Source organism: Anomalospiza imberbis, chromosome 1, assembly GCF_031753505.1.
Source record: "Anomalospiza imberbis isolate Cuckoo-Finch-1a 21T00152 chromosome 1, ASM3175350v1, whole genome shotgun sequence".
NCBI classification, from domain to species: Eukaryota; Metazoa; Chordata; class Aves; order Passeriformes; family Viduidae; genus Anomalospiza; species Anomalospiza imberbis.
Genome location: NC_089681.1, coordinates 119821825 through 119839588, shown reverse-complemented (window position 1 = coordinate 119839588; position 17764 = coordinate 119821825). Strand labels below are relative to the sequence as shown.

The 17764-nt window shown below is 37.1% G+C and overlaps 1 protein-coding gene across 5 annotated transcripts in view; it reads left to right on the top strand.

Moving 5' to 3' along the window:
- Nucleotides 1-17764, top strand: part of PALS2 (protein associated with LIN7 2, MAGUK p55 family member) — a 54831-nt gene that overhangs the window by 20654 nt on the left and 16413 nt on the right. For 3 of the 5 annotated variants that reach the window (XM_068208688.1, XM_068208695.1, XM_068208704.1), the window contains 2 exons: nucleotides 7935-8056; nucleotides 12878-13030. In XM_068208688.1, the coding sequence (XP_068064789.1) occupies nucleotides 7940-8056; nucleotides 12878-13030 (270 nt within the window). In that variant the 5' untranslated portion in view covers nucleotides 7935-7939. The remainder of the gene's footprint in view (nucleotides 1-7934; nucleotides 8057-12877; nucleotides 13031-17764) is intronic. The other 2 variants (XM_068208671.1, XM_068208681.1) reach the window with 1 other exon arrangement.

Below are 17764 nucleotides of genomic sequence, written 5' to 3'. Positions count from 1 at the left end.
GGAGTATCTAATTTTGTTTATTTAAAGTACCTTGTCTTTTTTGTAGATGGGCACAAAGTACACTACAGAACAGCTCTGTAGGTAATGTTCTGAACCATTTCATTTACACTGACAGTAGAGTAGGTTAAAAACCTTATGAATTTTAGCTTTCTTTGAAAAAATGCCTATCCAGTGTTCCTGGATCAAAGTGCAAATGGTTGGAAAAAGATGCTGATGGCCAAGCTTGGACCAGTTGCTGCTGGGGTGCCTGGTCTCAGAAGTGGGGCACAGCATGCAGCTTGCCTTTTCCACTATGACAGTGTTGATTGGAGACCAGCAACAAGATGAAAGCATGTTCTTGGAGTGGAAGTCTGCTATTCCTTTGGAAGAGTGTTCATTATTTTCTCTTCAGGTCTAATTTTTTTACTTGTGTGAAGAAGAGATCTAATTGAGGAAGAAATCTTAATTGGTTTCCAGCTGCCCTTAGGCTGAATTTGTGAATGGGATAAAGCAATAGATGGTTCTGCATGGCTTCCCCTCAAGTGTTTCACCAAGAAAAGTGGTACAGTAAACTGATTCTTACTTTTGTTTGGGTTTGTTTATTTGTTGCACATGACTTCTTCCTTGCTATATAACTGTCGTCTTTACTTATGCTAGCATTTTTTCAGTCCCACTTTCTTCAGGCTCTGTCGTACTGCAACAGATAAATAATGCTGAGTACTGTGGCAGAAATGCAGATACAAAGCTTTTGATTCATTTGGAAGAGTGCACATTAGAGAAAGCAATACTTCAAAAGCTGTACTTAGGTTGTTGTATCTTTTGCTGGCATTTTAGATGTCATAAAAACTGGCATTAATTACCAGAGGTACTGAAGAGGATGCTAGTTTCTTCATCCAGCTACTGTTTGCAAAATACCAGGGAGAATGATGGATGTGTGCAATAAGCTCAGCCAGTTGTATAACTTGAGTGCAGGGTACATTCTGAAACTTTGTTGAATTTCTCCTATAACTTTTGAGTACAAAGTAGTATCTTAGACTGCCTATCCACTAAATGTTTTGCCTTCTTTTAAAAATCTGTTCAAATATATTCTCCAGTACCCGAACTGCTAAGGTGGTTCAAGAACTAAGGGTAGTACAGTCTTTCTTTACCAAAATTGAAATTTCTCCTGGGGCATGTCCTAGTATTAATTTAAAGTACAGTAGTCTTTATGTGACATCAGTCTATACTTTCCTAGTAGATAAAAAGTAAAAACAAACAAAAAAAAATTCAGCCTTTTAAAAAACTTCTAGTTGACTTGCTTGTACATGCTGTGGTCTGTACTGTATGGTGCTTGAAGATTTTTTTTTTCTGTATTCTTGTCTGTTGTGTGCATGTCTGTCTTTCCTCAGTTAATAATTTCTGTGCCTGAAGTTTGCATCATTCTTCCTTTAATTAAAAAGGTCAGAAAACTTAGTAATACCTAACACTTATATAGGCTTATCTTCAAAGCATCAAGCTTAGTTAGTGAGCATGAAGTTAATTTCCTTTGTACTTTATGAAATATTTTTCTTGGCAATCCTTTAAGAAAGAGAAGTCTGACATAATTTCCTTAAAACTAGATTTTGGTGTATCTGTCCTCAGTATCTTGTTGTTGGTCATGATATATGTATTTAAATAAGACTTAAGCTTTTAATTCTGCTGGTTTTGGTGTTTTGATATTTTCTTCCCTTTTTATCTTTGCTGAGATTACTTTTAAATAGTGCTTTTATTTTTTCCAAAAGATGCAGCTGTGAGGTCCATCTGTTCATCAGAAAATTTGTGTTTCGTCTTTTTTTAGACAATCTTTGCAGCCTGAAAGAAGTATGTCTGCAGTGTTCAAGCTGGGAGAGGGTTGTAGGCTCTTCCCTATAGCTTTTGTGACCTTCACAGTCATGAAAAATGGGCATGAAAGATATAGTTGAGCCAGGTTTGATAAGAGTAGGGACTGCTTGAGCTTCTATTTATAGATATGTTAAAATAGCTCCATCTTGGCTTGCCAGTAGACTTGGAGAAAATGAAGTAAAAAAAATTAATAAATTTTTCTAAGCACTTATGTTATTTCTTTTCAATGTGCAGAAATGCAGTGGGCAGAATTTGAATATCCAGAGGAACATTCATACTTACCAATTAGACTTTTTCCTTCTTCCTTTAAAGATTCATTGCCATATGTGATTCTGCAGTCAGTAAAGTGTTCACGCTGCAGACAACAGCTTTCTTCATTAATCAGTCTTACTGTCTTTTTAGATGAGATCTGCTGTGTTTGCTGCCTGAGGAAGGGGTCCTGTTTAGAAGAGGTGCCTGAGTGATGTTACAATGGAATGCTGCCCAGGAATGTCTGAATTAAGGTGGCTGTCCAGGGCAGCCTGCTTGGCAGTGTCTGTCAAATAGGAGGTGCAAGGTGTGTGGGAGGGCATTTGAAGGCCCGAGTGTCATTGCACCCTGCTGCAGTCAGCGCGTGTGTGGAGGAGGTGACTGATTTGTAGGGGAGCGCAGGATGGAGCTGCAGAGCTCCACCACTCCCGTAGCACTTGCTGCTCTGGAGCTCTTGCTGAGAGTGATCCTGCTCAGTGCATGCAGCTGCTGCAATGTTGTATGTGCTCACTGCATAGTGCTTCCCCAGAGACTTTAATCTGAAAATATGGCTTCTGAAACTTACTCTAGCAGTAGTAAGACAGCTTTGTCAGTCTTTCATAAATTCTTCGTCAGTAGCCTGTTTGTGAATGAACTTCTGAAATATTCTCAGAATGTTGACTTGTTCATACTCCTTTTCTCTGTTCTAGACTGCCAAAAATGCTATAATTTGTGACTGGGGAGAGAAGTGGCCAAGACAAAATAACATTTTTTTTCCCTTTGCCTTTTAATTAAACATAATGATGACTATTTAAAAACCTTAAACACAAATGGGAAAAAGTTACAGAGTTGTCATTGGTTAAGGGCTGGCAAAGGTAGAAATTCATCTTCTTTTGTCTGAGCTTATTGTGTGTCTTGTGAAACTTCAATATATCCCTCTTGAAAAGGTTTTAAATCACACAAGAAACTATTTCTGAAGTTTATGTATGTGACAAGATTTTAATCTAACTTTCAGACTTTGTGTGGAGTACCTGCTTCTCCAGTAGTCCTTGAGGTATTTATTATAACTTCCTATCCAGATGAGTAGGCCATGTGGAAATAAATATGCATGTTTATTTAAATATATTATACATAATTTTCTTTTCATTCCTGTTATTTTGTAAGCTTGGAGACTAATAAAATGAAGCTGAGCTAAAAAAAATTGTGCAAGGTATTCACTCTGAAAAGCTTTAATTTTCCCCAGTGAGTGACACATTTTTTTTCTGTCTGCAAATCTGGAAAATTTATTTAAATATATTCTTCCTCTCTCCTCTACATAGAATTAATGTAGACAAGAATTAGGCACTGAAAGAAAGAATAAAAATCAAATTTGGTAGAAGAATCACAGCTGAGATCTTGGCAAAAACCTGCCTTTTTCTTAATAATACAAGAAGAAAGGAGTTATCACGGTATCTTTTATGTCTGTTTGATCTGAACTTACTATTGTAAGGTACGATGTGTAGATTAAACCTTTGAAACATCTTTCGGTTGTCTGAAGAACTCTGTGGAAATTGGGAGGATTTAATTCTGATTAGTAAGTTTTGCATTAGGAAGTGGGATTTTTGTATTCCCACGCCTCAGGATGCATGCTGTTTGCCATAGAGATCAATTAAAATCTCTTTGCCCCTTTTCCCTTTTTGAAATGGGGCTCAAATGACAAACTAGATTCCCTGAATGTGGGGTCATATGTACAGTAGGAATAAATTGTTCAGTGCATGTACACAGCAGACCAGTGTGTTCCTGCTGAGTCTTGCTTGAGGCTTTAAACTTGCTGTGGTTATGAAGATGTTCTTTGAAAATTGACTGTGGAAATTAATTCTATGTGTATTCCCTGTCACGAAAGCCGGGGGCTGGAGTTGTAATCTCATTTTCTCTTAGGAGTCCCAGCTCAGACTCAGTTCTGTTGTCACCCTTTCCTAAGAATCCCTGTATTTCAGCACCTCGCCTCAACTGAGAGTCTGTTTCTGCTGGTGTGTCTGGAGGCTGTTGTCAGTGGGGTTTTTGTAATATGTGTATGTTCCTAGGTGGTTTTGTTTAACCATTGTAGTCAGTCATGGCTGTCTCATGGTGTCCTCTCAAAAACAAATCCTTATGTGTTGTGATGAGAGTTGAAAGTTCTCCCCAGATGGATCATTGAATATACAAACAGGCTTGTTTTCAGGGAGAGGGAGGTGAATGGTAGAGCGCTTGAAGTCAGTCTATTCTTATTATTTTCCTGTAAAAGATGGGACAAGAGAGGGAAGAGAGACCCAATTAGTTTTCCACTGAAGGAAAAGCACACATTTCCTCTTTATTGTACACCAGAGTACCCATTAAGTACCCAATAATAAGAAGCACTTCTGGTAACCTCCTTTATGCAGTTTGTTCATGTAGTCCTTAGTTCTTCAGTATGCCTGACTTGAATGTAAGTTCTACAGGGCTTTCTACCCCCACAGTGAGTAACTTCTATCAACATTTCAAGGGCAGATTCACCACAAAAGAGATGTGCAGCTCAAAAGGCAATTCTTGATGGGATATTTAGATTTGGTAGTCTCAAAAGTCCTCAGTTCCATCTGTTTCTTGCTTGGTAGGAGCTGATCTTCTAAGTAAAACTTTCCTACCTAAGTACTTTCATCTTCAGCTTTCATTCCTGCTGCTCAGGAATAAGATAAGATGCTTTTTTTAAAGTGATAAGCTGGCTTTATCCCTGGAAAGAAAAAAGTGAAATTGTTTAAATGAGTGCTACTTGAAATTCCATATGAATCTACATTATTCTGAAAGATCATTATAATTAAGCCTGGAAACAAAGTATCTCTTGTTGTTTGTTGTCTAATAGAATATTTCTGCCCTAGAAATGAGTAAATGAAAGCCTCTTGAATAGATACAGAAGAAGAGGTTCCATAATACATTTCCCAAAGTGTCTTCCCCTCCTCTCACCTCTGCCCTTAGTCTTTAGATAAATCAAATTTTTTGAATGTACATGTATGAATATCTAAGGCATATGTAGTCATTATATTGCTTAGATTTTCAAAGTTATTTTCACAGGTGAACAAATACCAGCTTTTCACATTAAACAGGAACTATATTTGAAAGTGGCCCATGACTTGTATAATACACATAAAACACTGAGATTAAAATGTTTTGTCTAGTCTATCAAAAAAAGAATCCATATATTTGTGGTCTGTTCTTTTTAAATAAACCAGCAGACATAACTCCTGTTGGAATATGCTCTTGATGATTTTTTTTGGCAAATAACATTTGATCATGTGAATTTTTTGCCAGGTGAATGTAAAGCAGTGAAACATGGTAAAGCATGTAAATGTTCCTCTGCCTACCATGTGCCAGGTAACAAGTGCAAAGACTGTTGAAGCGTAACCTTTCTCTCATGCTAAAATTTCTTTGTTTAACATTGTAACTGATTAAAATAAAGGGGTACTTCAAGGTATTCTTTTTTATTCAACTACTTAGAAAGATCTTCCCTTTAAGATGGGGAACTACTTACACTGAGACAATATTGAGCCTCATACTGTGTTCAAACATAAACAACACAACACGAGTAAAGGTGCTTTATCCTGCCTTTTTGGTTTGCTTTCTAATATTGAGACAACACTAATTATAGCTAAGAAGACTCTTGCCATGATGTCTGTGCCATGAGAGAAGGCAACCAACACACAGCTGTAGGAAGCTGTTTCTGAAAACAGCTGGTTTTGGTTTTGATGACCTGGAATGCAAGTCTGCCTTTGTGACTTTTTTGAACTCTGCATGTTGATAAAGCTGGTTGCTGTTTTCTAGGAATGCTGAAATATACTTAAGTAGTTCTGATGCTAGATGTTTGTGAAACCTTTATTAAATAAAATATTAATTTGAAAATACCCTGATTACTTCCACGAAAACATTCTTCTGAAGCTTAACATTGCTATTAACATTTTCTTTTTGATGATAAAGTTTTTATGTAGGGATTATATTTTTTAATTTGATCTAAGGCAGAATTCTGAAAGGCTTAAGTAAGAAACAAGATAATGTCATGGAGATAATATGAAGAAAGTGTTTATTATAGATGTTTTTGTCACCATCAAGTGCTGGAATTGCAGCTAGTAGTTGAGATGCATACTTTGACTTCAAGGAAGCTTTGCATTTTCTCTGATTATTTGTAGGAGAAAAAGTGCTAACCTGAAATCTCTTAAAAAGAATTTACATAACTGTTAAAAATGTAAAGAAAGCTTATTATTCTAAGACTTGCATTATTATGCAGCACCTATGACGTAAATTGGCCAGAAACATCTGCCCACTTCTGCAGACAGTACAGCTTGCATGACTGCATTAAAAGTCACGAGTCTGAAACTGGGAATTGAGAAAATGTGAGGAAGGCAGTTGCATCTGCAGCTAAACTAGTCAGGATGTAGGACATAGCTAGTCTGGGGAAGTTGTAGACTGTTTGCATGGTAATTTTTGACTATGTAATGTGTGGTTGCTGACAGGACTTTGTCTTTTACAAAGTTGAAATAATGCTGCTTCAAAATCTGAAAACATTAAGTGTTATTTCCCCTCCTACTCATGGTTTCACAGAAAATTCACTTTTCTTGAAACAAAAAGTGTGGTTAAAACATTTAACATAATACAGGTCTTTTGACATGCACTACTGTAGTTAAAATGTCGCACGTGAGTTGATTTGCTTGTTGAAAAGTCAGTTCCACTTAACAGAAAGAATGGCCAGAAATTTTTTTCTTCAGATGAAATTTTCTAGGAAGAATTGGAATCAGAAAGTAGGTGTTGAGAAATGCAATTTGTTCTGTTACTGTGCAGTTTCATAATAGCTTTCATTATAAAGCAGTGAGGAAATTTAAGGGTAAATTCCAGTGTGGGAGAAGGGGCATATAAGCTTTTCTAATTCTCTTGATACATACTACTCTGCAATATGCAGAGCTTTGCAGAACACAGTGGTTATTACAAGGCTTCTGAACTTGTTGAGGATCTCAACAGGAGATTTTGTTAGTACACCTGTGTGTGTGTCTATTTGAGCATGCATATATAGCTTGGCAGGAGTTTAAAAGAGTAAAGTTAAGAGCAAGAACAAATTCTCTTAACTCACCTCGATGACTTCAGGGGACCAGACAGCTGGGATGGTGGCATTTTCTGACATTTCTTTGGGCAGCGTTGTTGACTCTCAGCCAAATGTGGTTCTCTCAGCAAGTCTGAGGGTACCGGGCAGGCACGATGCATTTCTCATTGTCGGGTGTACTTCCCATTGCTATGTGTTACGGGACCAGACTGATGTTAACATCTGCACCGTGTGCACTTAGTGCCAGAGTGCAGTGGGTCAGGTCTGGCTGTAAAGGACTGCTGGGGTGGACACAAGTGTTCCAACAGTAAGAGCTGCCTTGGAAGCAAATTTTTGGTTTAAAAAAATTGGTTTGGAACTACATGTTCATTTTTACAATAGTGAATCTGCGTCTACAAGCATTGTAAAACTTGTGGGTTGCTGTATGTATGAGGGCTGAAAACTTCCTCAGAAATATATGAAGTAAAAAGAGTACTGAATGACTTGCTTTTATTGTATTTGGAAGATTATGCATACCTTATACATAGTTTATACTTGTTTGTTTTTTCAATCCTTAGTAGCAAATCTTGGAAGGAATGTGCTGGGCCTGGATTCAATTGGATGCAACCTTTATTTCATTTTTCAAAGACACACCAAAAAAAGTTCTTTTACTGTTCTGTCCCCTTGCTCTCAGTAGATGTATTTGACTGCTTAACATCTTTAAAGTTAATGTTGTGGTGTTTCCCAGAGCTTTTGCTCCTTATGGAAGCCTGTTTTGGTCAGTATTTACTTTTTGTTTCTGTTTTGTCAGCAGCCATGCAGCAGGTCTTAGACAACCTTACTGATCTGCCGACATCGACAGGCGCTGAAGAAATAGACCTGATTTTTCTTAAAGGAATTATGGAAAACCCTATCGTAAGATCACTTGCTAAGGTATTTAAATTTGCTGCTTTGAGTAGAATCTGGAAATGTTTTAACTCTTACATTATTATGTGAACATTGAGTGTGGATTGAGGTATCCACAACACGTTGGTTCATCTTATTAGAAGACTTGAAGGCCATCTTGAAGGTGAAGAGTTGGTGTAATTTCTGTGCATGCTGATTAATAGTTGTATAGAAGAATCTAGAGGAAGATGAAAAATTTAGAGACTACAGAAGTAATGTGGTTACAATTATTTATGAAGAAAAAGTCATAATATTTGAAATTAGAAGCAGTTGATTTTAATGTAGTCTTGTAACCACTGTTGTATGCATAACCCATATGCCTTCTGACTTTTAGTGGTTTTGCCAGAGATGAAAAGTGAGAGCAGTCACCTTCATTATCTGATGGCATAAAAATGTTTTCTTTTCATCTTTAGCTCAAAACTACTTTCTGATATGCCAGGAAAATATTCGCTCCATGCCTTTTCCTGGATCTCAGACTAATGATTTTATCTTTGATTGTCAGGTCTCTAAAACATGGATTATCCTAAGTTTTTGTTCTTGGATTATGAAAATCTTTTATGTATGGGTGGTAGCTATCAATTATAAATATGTAAGGTGATATTTGCAAAAAAAAATCTTTGGACTCTTTAATTAAAATGTGGCTGCTTGTTGGGGATGATGAAACATGAAAGCCTTATAAATTTGATTAGCTTGTCTCACCAGTAGGAAATGCAGTCAAATACTGTGCATCACTCATATGTGTTCTTAATCTTACTTCATAAAAATAAGCTCCTTTCATGAGGAAAACCCAGTTAACTTAAATAGAACTGTCTCTTTAATAGGAATAGACATCTGAAAGCAGTGCCCTCTAGGCAGGTATGAAATCCTCTGTAAAGCTAAAGGATTGTTGTCCAGGGATTTTGCTCAGTATAAAAATCTGGAAAGGAAAGTTTCTCATGAGAATTCATATAAGAATTTACTTCTGTTTAGCTGTTTAAAAAATTGGTTTTAAGTTGAAGACATGGCACAGTAATAATAATAGAATAATGGAAGTGTCTTATCTACTGGTGAGATGACTGCAGAGAGAAAGATTTGTGTACTAAATTTACTAGAGTAAGTAAAAGCATTTTTTTACTGGCGATGGAAACAACTTTTAAGTATCTGCTGCATAAGTCATCTTTAATACTTATCATGAAGAAAACATTCACTGCAAAGCCTTTTTTTCTTATAAAGAATTTGTGCTTTAATGGCCAATAACAATTAGGTGGAATTTAATGACTAGCAGATGTAAAGAAAAAGTGCTTGTAGTGGAAACAGATTCTTAACTGTACACATGCTTTATCTAGAATGCTTAAAGGTTTTAATTGTGTTCACATGGTGTGTCTGCACTCATATTTTCTTTGTAATTATTTTGGAAAAATCCTCAGTCTTAACGAGCAGTGCTAAATAAGGATAAGATAAAACACATTTGGTGAAGGGTATGTAATTCACATATTCGTCCCTAAAAATACATAAACTTGTTTTTCTATTAGAGGAGCTGGTTCTCAGTTCTCTGAGATGGTTACATTATTTAAGCAGAATAATTTCAAAGCAGGCCAGAAATGCAAAAGCTTTTTCATTTTCCTTTATCAGCCACTTATTAAGACTAATTGTTATGTAAAGTACGCCAAAAAGGACAATAAGAAACTTGGGCACATGTGCCACAAGCTGTACAAACTTATTTTCTCCTTTTGGTCCATAAATAAATGAAGGCAAACAATAAGTATAGTAGTGAGTTTATAGTATTTTGCAGTGCAGTTTGGCTGATCTTTTAAAACTGGGTTACATTCATTTCACACTTTTCCTGTATAAAATAAAGGCAGTAAGGTAGAAATTAGAGATTTCCTGGGGATAGGGTTCTTTCACTGAACCTTTCCACTTTTCAGTAGGTGGTAGAGGAAAGGAGAACCAACTGTTATCACTGCAAAATGTTTTTTCCTTTCACTGATGTTTATAGAATCCTAGAGTAGTTTTGGTTGGAAGTGGCCTTTAAAGGTCACCTTGTCTAACCCCCTTGCAATGAGCAGGGACATCTTCAACTAGATCAGGTTGCTCAGGGCCCTGTCCAGCCTGACCTTGATTGTTTCTGGGGATGGAGAGTTTACAACCTTGCTGGGCAACCTATTGCAGTGTTTTACCACACCCATCCTAAAACTTTTCTTCCTTATATCAAGTCTCAATCTACCCTCTTCTAGTTTAAAATCATTATGCCCTGTCCTGTTGCTAAAGACCTACTAAAAGTTTGTTTCTGCCTTTCTTGCAAGCCCCCTTTAAATATTGAAAGACTGCTATAAGGTCTTCCCAGAGTCTTCTCTTTTCCAGATTTAACAACCCCAACTCCATATCTTTCTTATGCTGATGCTTGTGTTCAATCCTAACTAGTCTTTAGAATTAATATGCTTTTTGGAAAATGACTGTTGAACTTGAAACAAGCATGAATTCTCCTCAGTTTTGCTACTAAACTATGGTATCAAAATTCTCTTCTCCTGGATTGTGAACTGTTCTTTCAAACCTCAAAACTTTATCTTCTTTCTGCTGTCACACTACTGCTTTTAGCATTGCAGCACAGCCTACAGGAGACCAGTGAATGCCCAACCCAGGCCAAGGAAACATCTTGGGAGTAATCTAGAAGTGTTTAGTCCAGTATGTAGGATGTCAGATTGTTGGAGGTAAAAGCCTTACTATTTGAACATTTGGCAGGCATGATATATACTGAATGCACAGAAAGGCTCAATTCAGTATCAATATTTCTGAAATGTTCTGTTGAAATGAAAAAAAAAATTGCAGTATCCAAGTTAGGTATTCCTATTTGTTTGTTTTTTAACTTATTCATACTATTCCATATCCTTTTACTACTCAACGTATTACAGGATCAGAGATTGTTCACTGATAAAACTTTTATGTTCCCCAGTATATACATGGCCTTGATTTTGAAGTGAAGGGTGAGGATATTTGTATTTAGATTATATGACTCAGTGTTAGTGGTGGTTTTTTGAAAACAGTGAGTGAGAAGAAGGGTAACCCATATTCTGTAATCTTACAAAGGTTTTGCAGTTCGGTTGTATTTAAAATCACTATATTGGTTTTTACTTGCTGTAAAAGAAGTAAACTTTAAAAGAAGGATATTGTTTTCTGTATGTGTTCTGTACAAAATAGCATTCCCTTATAAAGGAGAATGTGTGTAGGTGCCGAGCTTCTTATAACTTTGTAATCAGTTGTTTGGTTTGTGTGTGTTGGTGTTGGAGAATGTTTGAAATGCCTTTATGTTAAGTTAACCTTTCCAGAGTTTGGCCATCAGGCCTGCAGAAATAGCATTTTATAGATATGAAGTACAATTTAATACACAGATGATTTCAGGAAGCAAAGTTCTCTGCTTTTAGCAAAATTTTATTTTATTGTCTGTTTTAAAGCAGTAATAAGAGAGCATAAGTGTTCGCATAGCTTCAGATTATATCTGTGGGAAGTATATATAGATGACTCTGAATTATACCTATTATGTATTTGTTTTTTATATGCCAAAGTAATTGGTCCTTTGTAAATTTCTTGTTGCTACAGCTGAAAATAACTTATAATTGAGAATCGGAGTTATTTTTGGCCTCCACTTATTCCCTAATTCTATGATAGAGCACAGTCTGTAATAAATAAATTAAGCATTCAGAGATGCTTCTCTTCCTTCTCAAAGTACCTACCTTTCAATGAATTTCAGTTTCTGCAGAGTTCAGGAAATTATTATGTCTGCAGGAATAGCTCTAGAAATAGATGAAATGTTATCAAAGAACCACAGGATGGTTGAGGCTGCAAGGCTGAATGGAAGGCATTTAGTCCAACTCTCCCTACTCAAGCAGGGCCACCTGGAGATGCTTGCCCAGGTCCACATCCAGACAGCTTTTGAGTGTCTCCAAGAAGGGAAACTCCCATCTTCTTTGGGCAACCTGTGCCAGTGCTCAGTCACCCTCATGCTGGAAAAACTGTTTCCTGATGTTCAGACAGAGCTTCCTGAGTTTCATTTTAGGCTCACTGCCTGCTGTGCTGTCACCAGTCACCACTGGAAACAGGCTGTCCCTGTCCTCTTTGCATAGTGTACCTTTTATACACATTGATGATATTTCCCTGAGCTTTGCTTTTCCAGGCAGAACAGTCCCAGCTTGATCAGCCTTTCCTCAAATGTGAGGTGCTCCAGATCCTTAATCATATTTGTGGCCCTTCAGTGAGCTCTTTCCAGAATGTCCAGAGTATTCCAGGTGTGGCCTCACTAGTGCTGAGTAACACTCAGTCTTCTAGTAGCACTTTTAATGCAGCCCAGGATACTGCTAGCTGCCTTTGACTCCAGCTTTTCTTTAGCATTTCCTTCAGTTAGGCAGATTTTAGCAGGTAGAATGTGCTGTTCAAAAGGTGTTTGAATGGGAGGAGTCTGAGGTAAATGTTTTTCTTGCAGACTCTGAAAAGATCCCATAGTTCCTTTTCTGCCCTTCTTCTAGAAGGTGTACTTGTCCAGGATTCCAAGGCAGGAAAGGTCCTGAGGTGCTGTACTGTTGACAGAGCGGTGCTTGGTGTGTATAGAATAGAAGAGATATGAATTTAACAATCCTCTCTGGTATGTGCTGCTTATAAAGTTTATTGGGTCCTGTAGTTGAGCATGCAAAATCCTTCAGCAGTTAAATCAGGTTATCCTATATATAATTTTTCTGGCTTTTCTGCTGAAGATTGCACTGAGAAATTACTTGAAAAGTTTATAGATTTGAACCACTCAAAATGTACTTACATTATAGTCTCATGTGTTTAATCTCTTAGGCTCACGAGCGACTGGAAGATTCTAAACTTGAGGCTGTCAGTGACAACAATCTGGAGCTGGTGAATGAAATTCTTGAAGACATCAGTCCCTTAGTAAATAAGGATGAAAATGTTGCAGAATTGGTTGGAATACTCAAGGAGCCTCATTTTCAGGTGCCACCTTTTTACTGTATGTTACCAAGTTACTGTATCATTGTCCACATACAGATCTAGGAATAACAATGATACAAAATCTGAACTATAACAAAATGTAATATGTACGATTTTACTCCAAATAAAAGGTAAATCAGAAGCCATGTTAAAAATAACCATGATTTTATTCTTTGATATAATTTCAAAAACACCTTTATTCACTGTATTAAATTCTACTGAAGTTTCTGTTATCAATCTTGAACAAGCTTTTGCTTCCTGTGTGTCTGGAGTTTCCATAAAAATTCCCTGAAGGCTTGCTTCATCGTTAACATTTCCAGGTGATCTCAGTTCCTGATCGTGAGCATTGTGCATTTCAGTTCAGCTGTTGGCACGTATACTCATGTGTAAGACATCTGGTTTGCAGAGTGAATGAACGTGATTCTTCTCTGATCTGATCTGCACTGCAGCTGAAGCTCTGCATCCCTCTCACTGTTGCTCTGCTTAAGTGAAGTGTTCACATATGCTTGTCAAAAGCAGATGTTTTTCTATTTTGCTGTTTCTATGACTAGCTTCTGTACTGAGCCTTGAAGATCAAGGTTTGAAAATCCTTTGTAGATTCTGGCCTTTCTAGGTAGGGTTCAGTGGACTTTGCTACTTCAGTGGACTGCTATTAAGGTAAAGGTATTCTGAAGAAGAACATAAACAACTTTTTGCCATTGTATAAGTGGATTTCTTTTGGCAGACAGCTATGAAGTCATAGGCATTTTTGGGATAGATGGGTTTAAACACACTTTTCCCCCAGGTTTTCCATTACATGTTATACAAACATAGCAGTGAGATATATTACTGTTTAACATGGATAAATACTGGAAATTCTTTTGGTTGTATTGTATCCTATTGGAAAAGAATACTTCAAGAACTTCAGCTTTTGGGGCAGTAGCTTTTCTGAGTACTGACAATTCCTCTTCTTTTCCTGTATTGGCCTCCCTTGTGCTCTTATTTGTCCAGAAAGGCATCATAGCTAAGTGATGAAAAACTATGATTTGGAGACTTACTGGTGCAAAAATCTGCAAATCAGTCTTTGATCGCGTAGAAGAAATTGGTACTTGAAAAGGACTGGATGAATTTGGAGGAATTGATAGTTAAAATGCACAAGGATTAGAACTGAGGTCCAACTGTACACTGACAGACCTGACAATGATCCATTGTTAGACAGAGGAAATAAAGCTGAAAGTCAAAGAGGATGATGAATCAAAAGATGAAAAGGGCATAACAATTGAAGTGCTGCACTTTGCTACATTGCTCGGTAGCAATGATCTCTGGAGAGAGATGGCAAAGGCCAGAGACAAGCTTGGGAAAAGGATTTTAGGGGTGGAAACTGGAGATGACCTGTAGGAGACAGATCAAATAAGAATTTTTGGGGGACTAAGAGTCAAATAAGAATTACTGGGTGAATAGCCAACACTAAGGCAAACCCAGCATTTATTCCTGTTTGGTGGTCAGATCTGCAGAGAGGCAGAACGTGATGTTGATGTCAGATACTTCATCAGTTCAGACTTAAGCAACTTAAACATGTTCCAAAAGTTTCCTTAAAAGTTCCAGAATAGCTGGTGAACTGGAATGTCAGTGTTTATGCTCTTTCTTGTACCTTTTTTGTTGCTTGATATGTAAGGAGCAGATGTGAAACTGCATATATGCTATCTTTACTTTACAGTATTGCTCAGATTGCTTCCTAATTGCATGTTAAAGGTCCATTTAGCAAATATCTCTTCTGTTTTCCTTCCCTGTCCCAGCTGTAGGTGTCTAGTGAAGGCTGTAAGGCTAGAACAAGCCAACGATACCTTCCAAAATGTATTGTGAAGATTTAGTGATTTGTTGTTCAGACTTCTGAGTGAGAGGTAGTGTCATCCACTTATGGTTCTCTTCCGTGAGCTTATTCAGTTCTTTTTTCAACCCATGTGAAAATCTGTCATTCACAGCATCCCCCATCTGAGTGGAGACTGTGCTCTTTTGGTTTTGAGACTGTCTCCTGTCAATTTCACTTGTGTAGGAAGAAAGTGAATGGTTTTTCTTAATCAGCTTTTTCATGTTACTTGTGGTTTGAGACACCTCATTGTGTCTGTCTCTGTCAAATAAATAAAATGAAGGGAAGCAAAGCTGTATACAGCATGGATTTCTAAAGTGGTGTCATAATTTCCATTGCATTTCCTACTCATGGCCTAAAAGTTCCTAGTGTTCGGTTTGTCTGTTTAACAGCAGACGAATAGAACAGAAGAGTTCAGTTAGAAGGGACCTACAGTGATCATCCTCTCCAGCTGCCTTACCAATTCAGAGCTGACTGAAAATTAAAGCCTGTTATTAAGGGTGTTGCCCAAATGCCTGTTAAACACTGACAGACATGGGGCATCAACCACCTCTTTTGGAGCCTATTCCAGTGTTTGACCACCCTGTCAATAAAGAAAAGGTACCTCTAGGCTCAGGGAGAGTAGAGGTGGATTGCTTGTTAGGCTCAGTTTGGTTTTGTATTGTTTACATCTTCAAGATACCATTTCTGAGTCTGTCAGTTAATATATTAAGCTAGGATTTTGTTTTCCCTTGCAATCTGTGTTGAATTTAATTTGCCTTGTTCTCAGTCTATTGCTCATGAGGTGTCTCTGCAGGTTACAGTCAGTTGTTTCAGTCCTTGAGTAGTTCATCAGCATCAGCAAATTGTCATTTCACTTCTCATCCTCATTTCCTAGGTCATTTATCTGACATGTCAGTATATTGGCAGGTGTAGAACTGTGCCCAGATGCCTGTGGAAATCACCTGATGACATGAATTCTGAAAACTAAAACTACTATATTCCTGGTACCAATTTTTCTGTCTTCTAACCAATATTTTCTTCCACTTGAAAGTCTTACTGCTTATTCTGTTATAGTTTTGTTTTTTTGAAAGACTTCTACCAAAGGGTTATGGAAGTTGTTCTGTATTAACAACTCTAACTGCCTTGTTGCCATGCTTGGTGACTCTTCCAAGGAATCTGACTAGATTTGAGAAGCATAACTCCCTTTATTAAGCATGTTGATGCTTTCCCTTGATCAATTTTGTCCAGTCATTCTGGGTTTTATGGAAACTTCTGATTTGCTTAGTGTCAGCATCACACTTGCTGTTTTGCAGTTTGTTGACTCTTCCTTGGAACCTAGTTTAAGTAGTCATATCATGATTATTGCTTATATGCTGCTTCTTTCCCTATAGTGTTGGGTGAGTCATGGGCATGTAAGAAAAATACCATGCAGGTATTTGTTTGCTGCAAAACCTGGATTGTACAAAAAGGACAAAAATGTGTGAAAGGAAGAGAAAATAGATAGTTAAGATAGTTAAATGCTTCCCTGGATAACTGGCCTATTCATCACTCTGTCAGAACTGGAATTAATTTTTAAAAAAGTCTGAAGAAGTTTAATTTGTATTTTTAAAATTTATTTTCTATGTGCCTGAGACACTAATGTTGTGAGGCATTCATTCTCATTTGCAGAAGCAGTGAGCAGTTTTGGCTGCTTTGTATGGGCAAAAGCACCTATCTACTTACTTCTTCAAAGTATATCTTCTGTGATTCAATTCTGAAGCCGAAAATCAGGGAGAATTTTCAGCCCTTAATTTTGTACTTCCATTACCCATGTGAAGGCAAGCCCAAAATCAGCTGAGGTCAAAGTACTATTTTTAATTTAACTTTTTTAATAGTTAAGACCACTCTAGAAGAACTTCTAGGACAAATTGCAGACCAAAATGTGGATATAATACCTTTTTTTAGGGCTTGGAAAGCTATATGTCTCCTGCAAAAAGGAAACAAAAAATTACCTAAATACTCAATAAATAAGTGCTATAATTTCTGCCTCATTTCTGCAAGTAGGAATATTCCAAATTCTGCATGAAGGGAAAGAGGAAAAATACAATGTCAATTTAATTTATAGAAAAAGTCATTTGCATCCTTTTCCAGTTCAGTAAAAGTGCAAACAACCCAACCTGACTCTTTAAAAAAGTTCCATGGACACTACTGTGTAGTTGGTTTAGAGGCTGACTGTATTTTACAAATGAATAGTTCCACTTTATCACAGCCTCACCTTACCTGCCTTGGCACACAAGTATAAAATGTGATATATAAGGCATAAGATATATAAGTAGTTTGTTTGAATATATCATTTAGTGCTAGAAATACCAAATTACAGAACTTCATTTTTTCAACGCATTTTTGTAGAAGAGCATTTGGGAAGGACTAACTCTGGAGTACAGGTGCATGCTTGGCTGTATTATTATTCCCACTCTTTTCTCCTTTCTCCTTTCATTTCCTTTTTTTTTGTTTTTTCATCCCTTCCTCTTTTTACCCTTTTTAATTTGAACTGAACTTTTCAGAGGTCAAAGTGTGAAAGTTCTAATGAGTTTCACAGTATTGATGGCTGGCCAGTAGGTCAGTATGTGTTGGAGAGCCAGCAGGCACATGCAGCACATGGAAAAGGCTGTAGCAAATCTTACCAGACAATAGCTGGAGAGCAGAAGACAGGAGTGGTAAGAAAGGTTGCCTTGAGAAAAGAAACAGCAGTTAAAATTTTCACACTTTTGGAGTAGTTAAAAATGCAGAAGAATCACTTCTACTTCCTGTTGGAAGAGCTTGTTCTGTTACTTTCAACTTTCAAGAATTTGCCAAACCATTCATCCTAAATAGATTCTGCTGGCAATAAAATACTTAATCTGAAAAGCAGCCAGTATTGTCTTACTAGT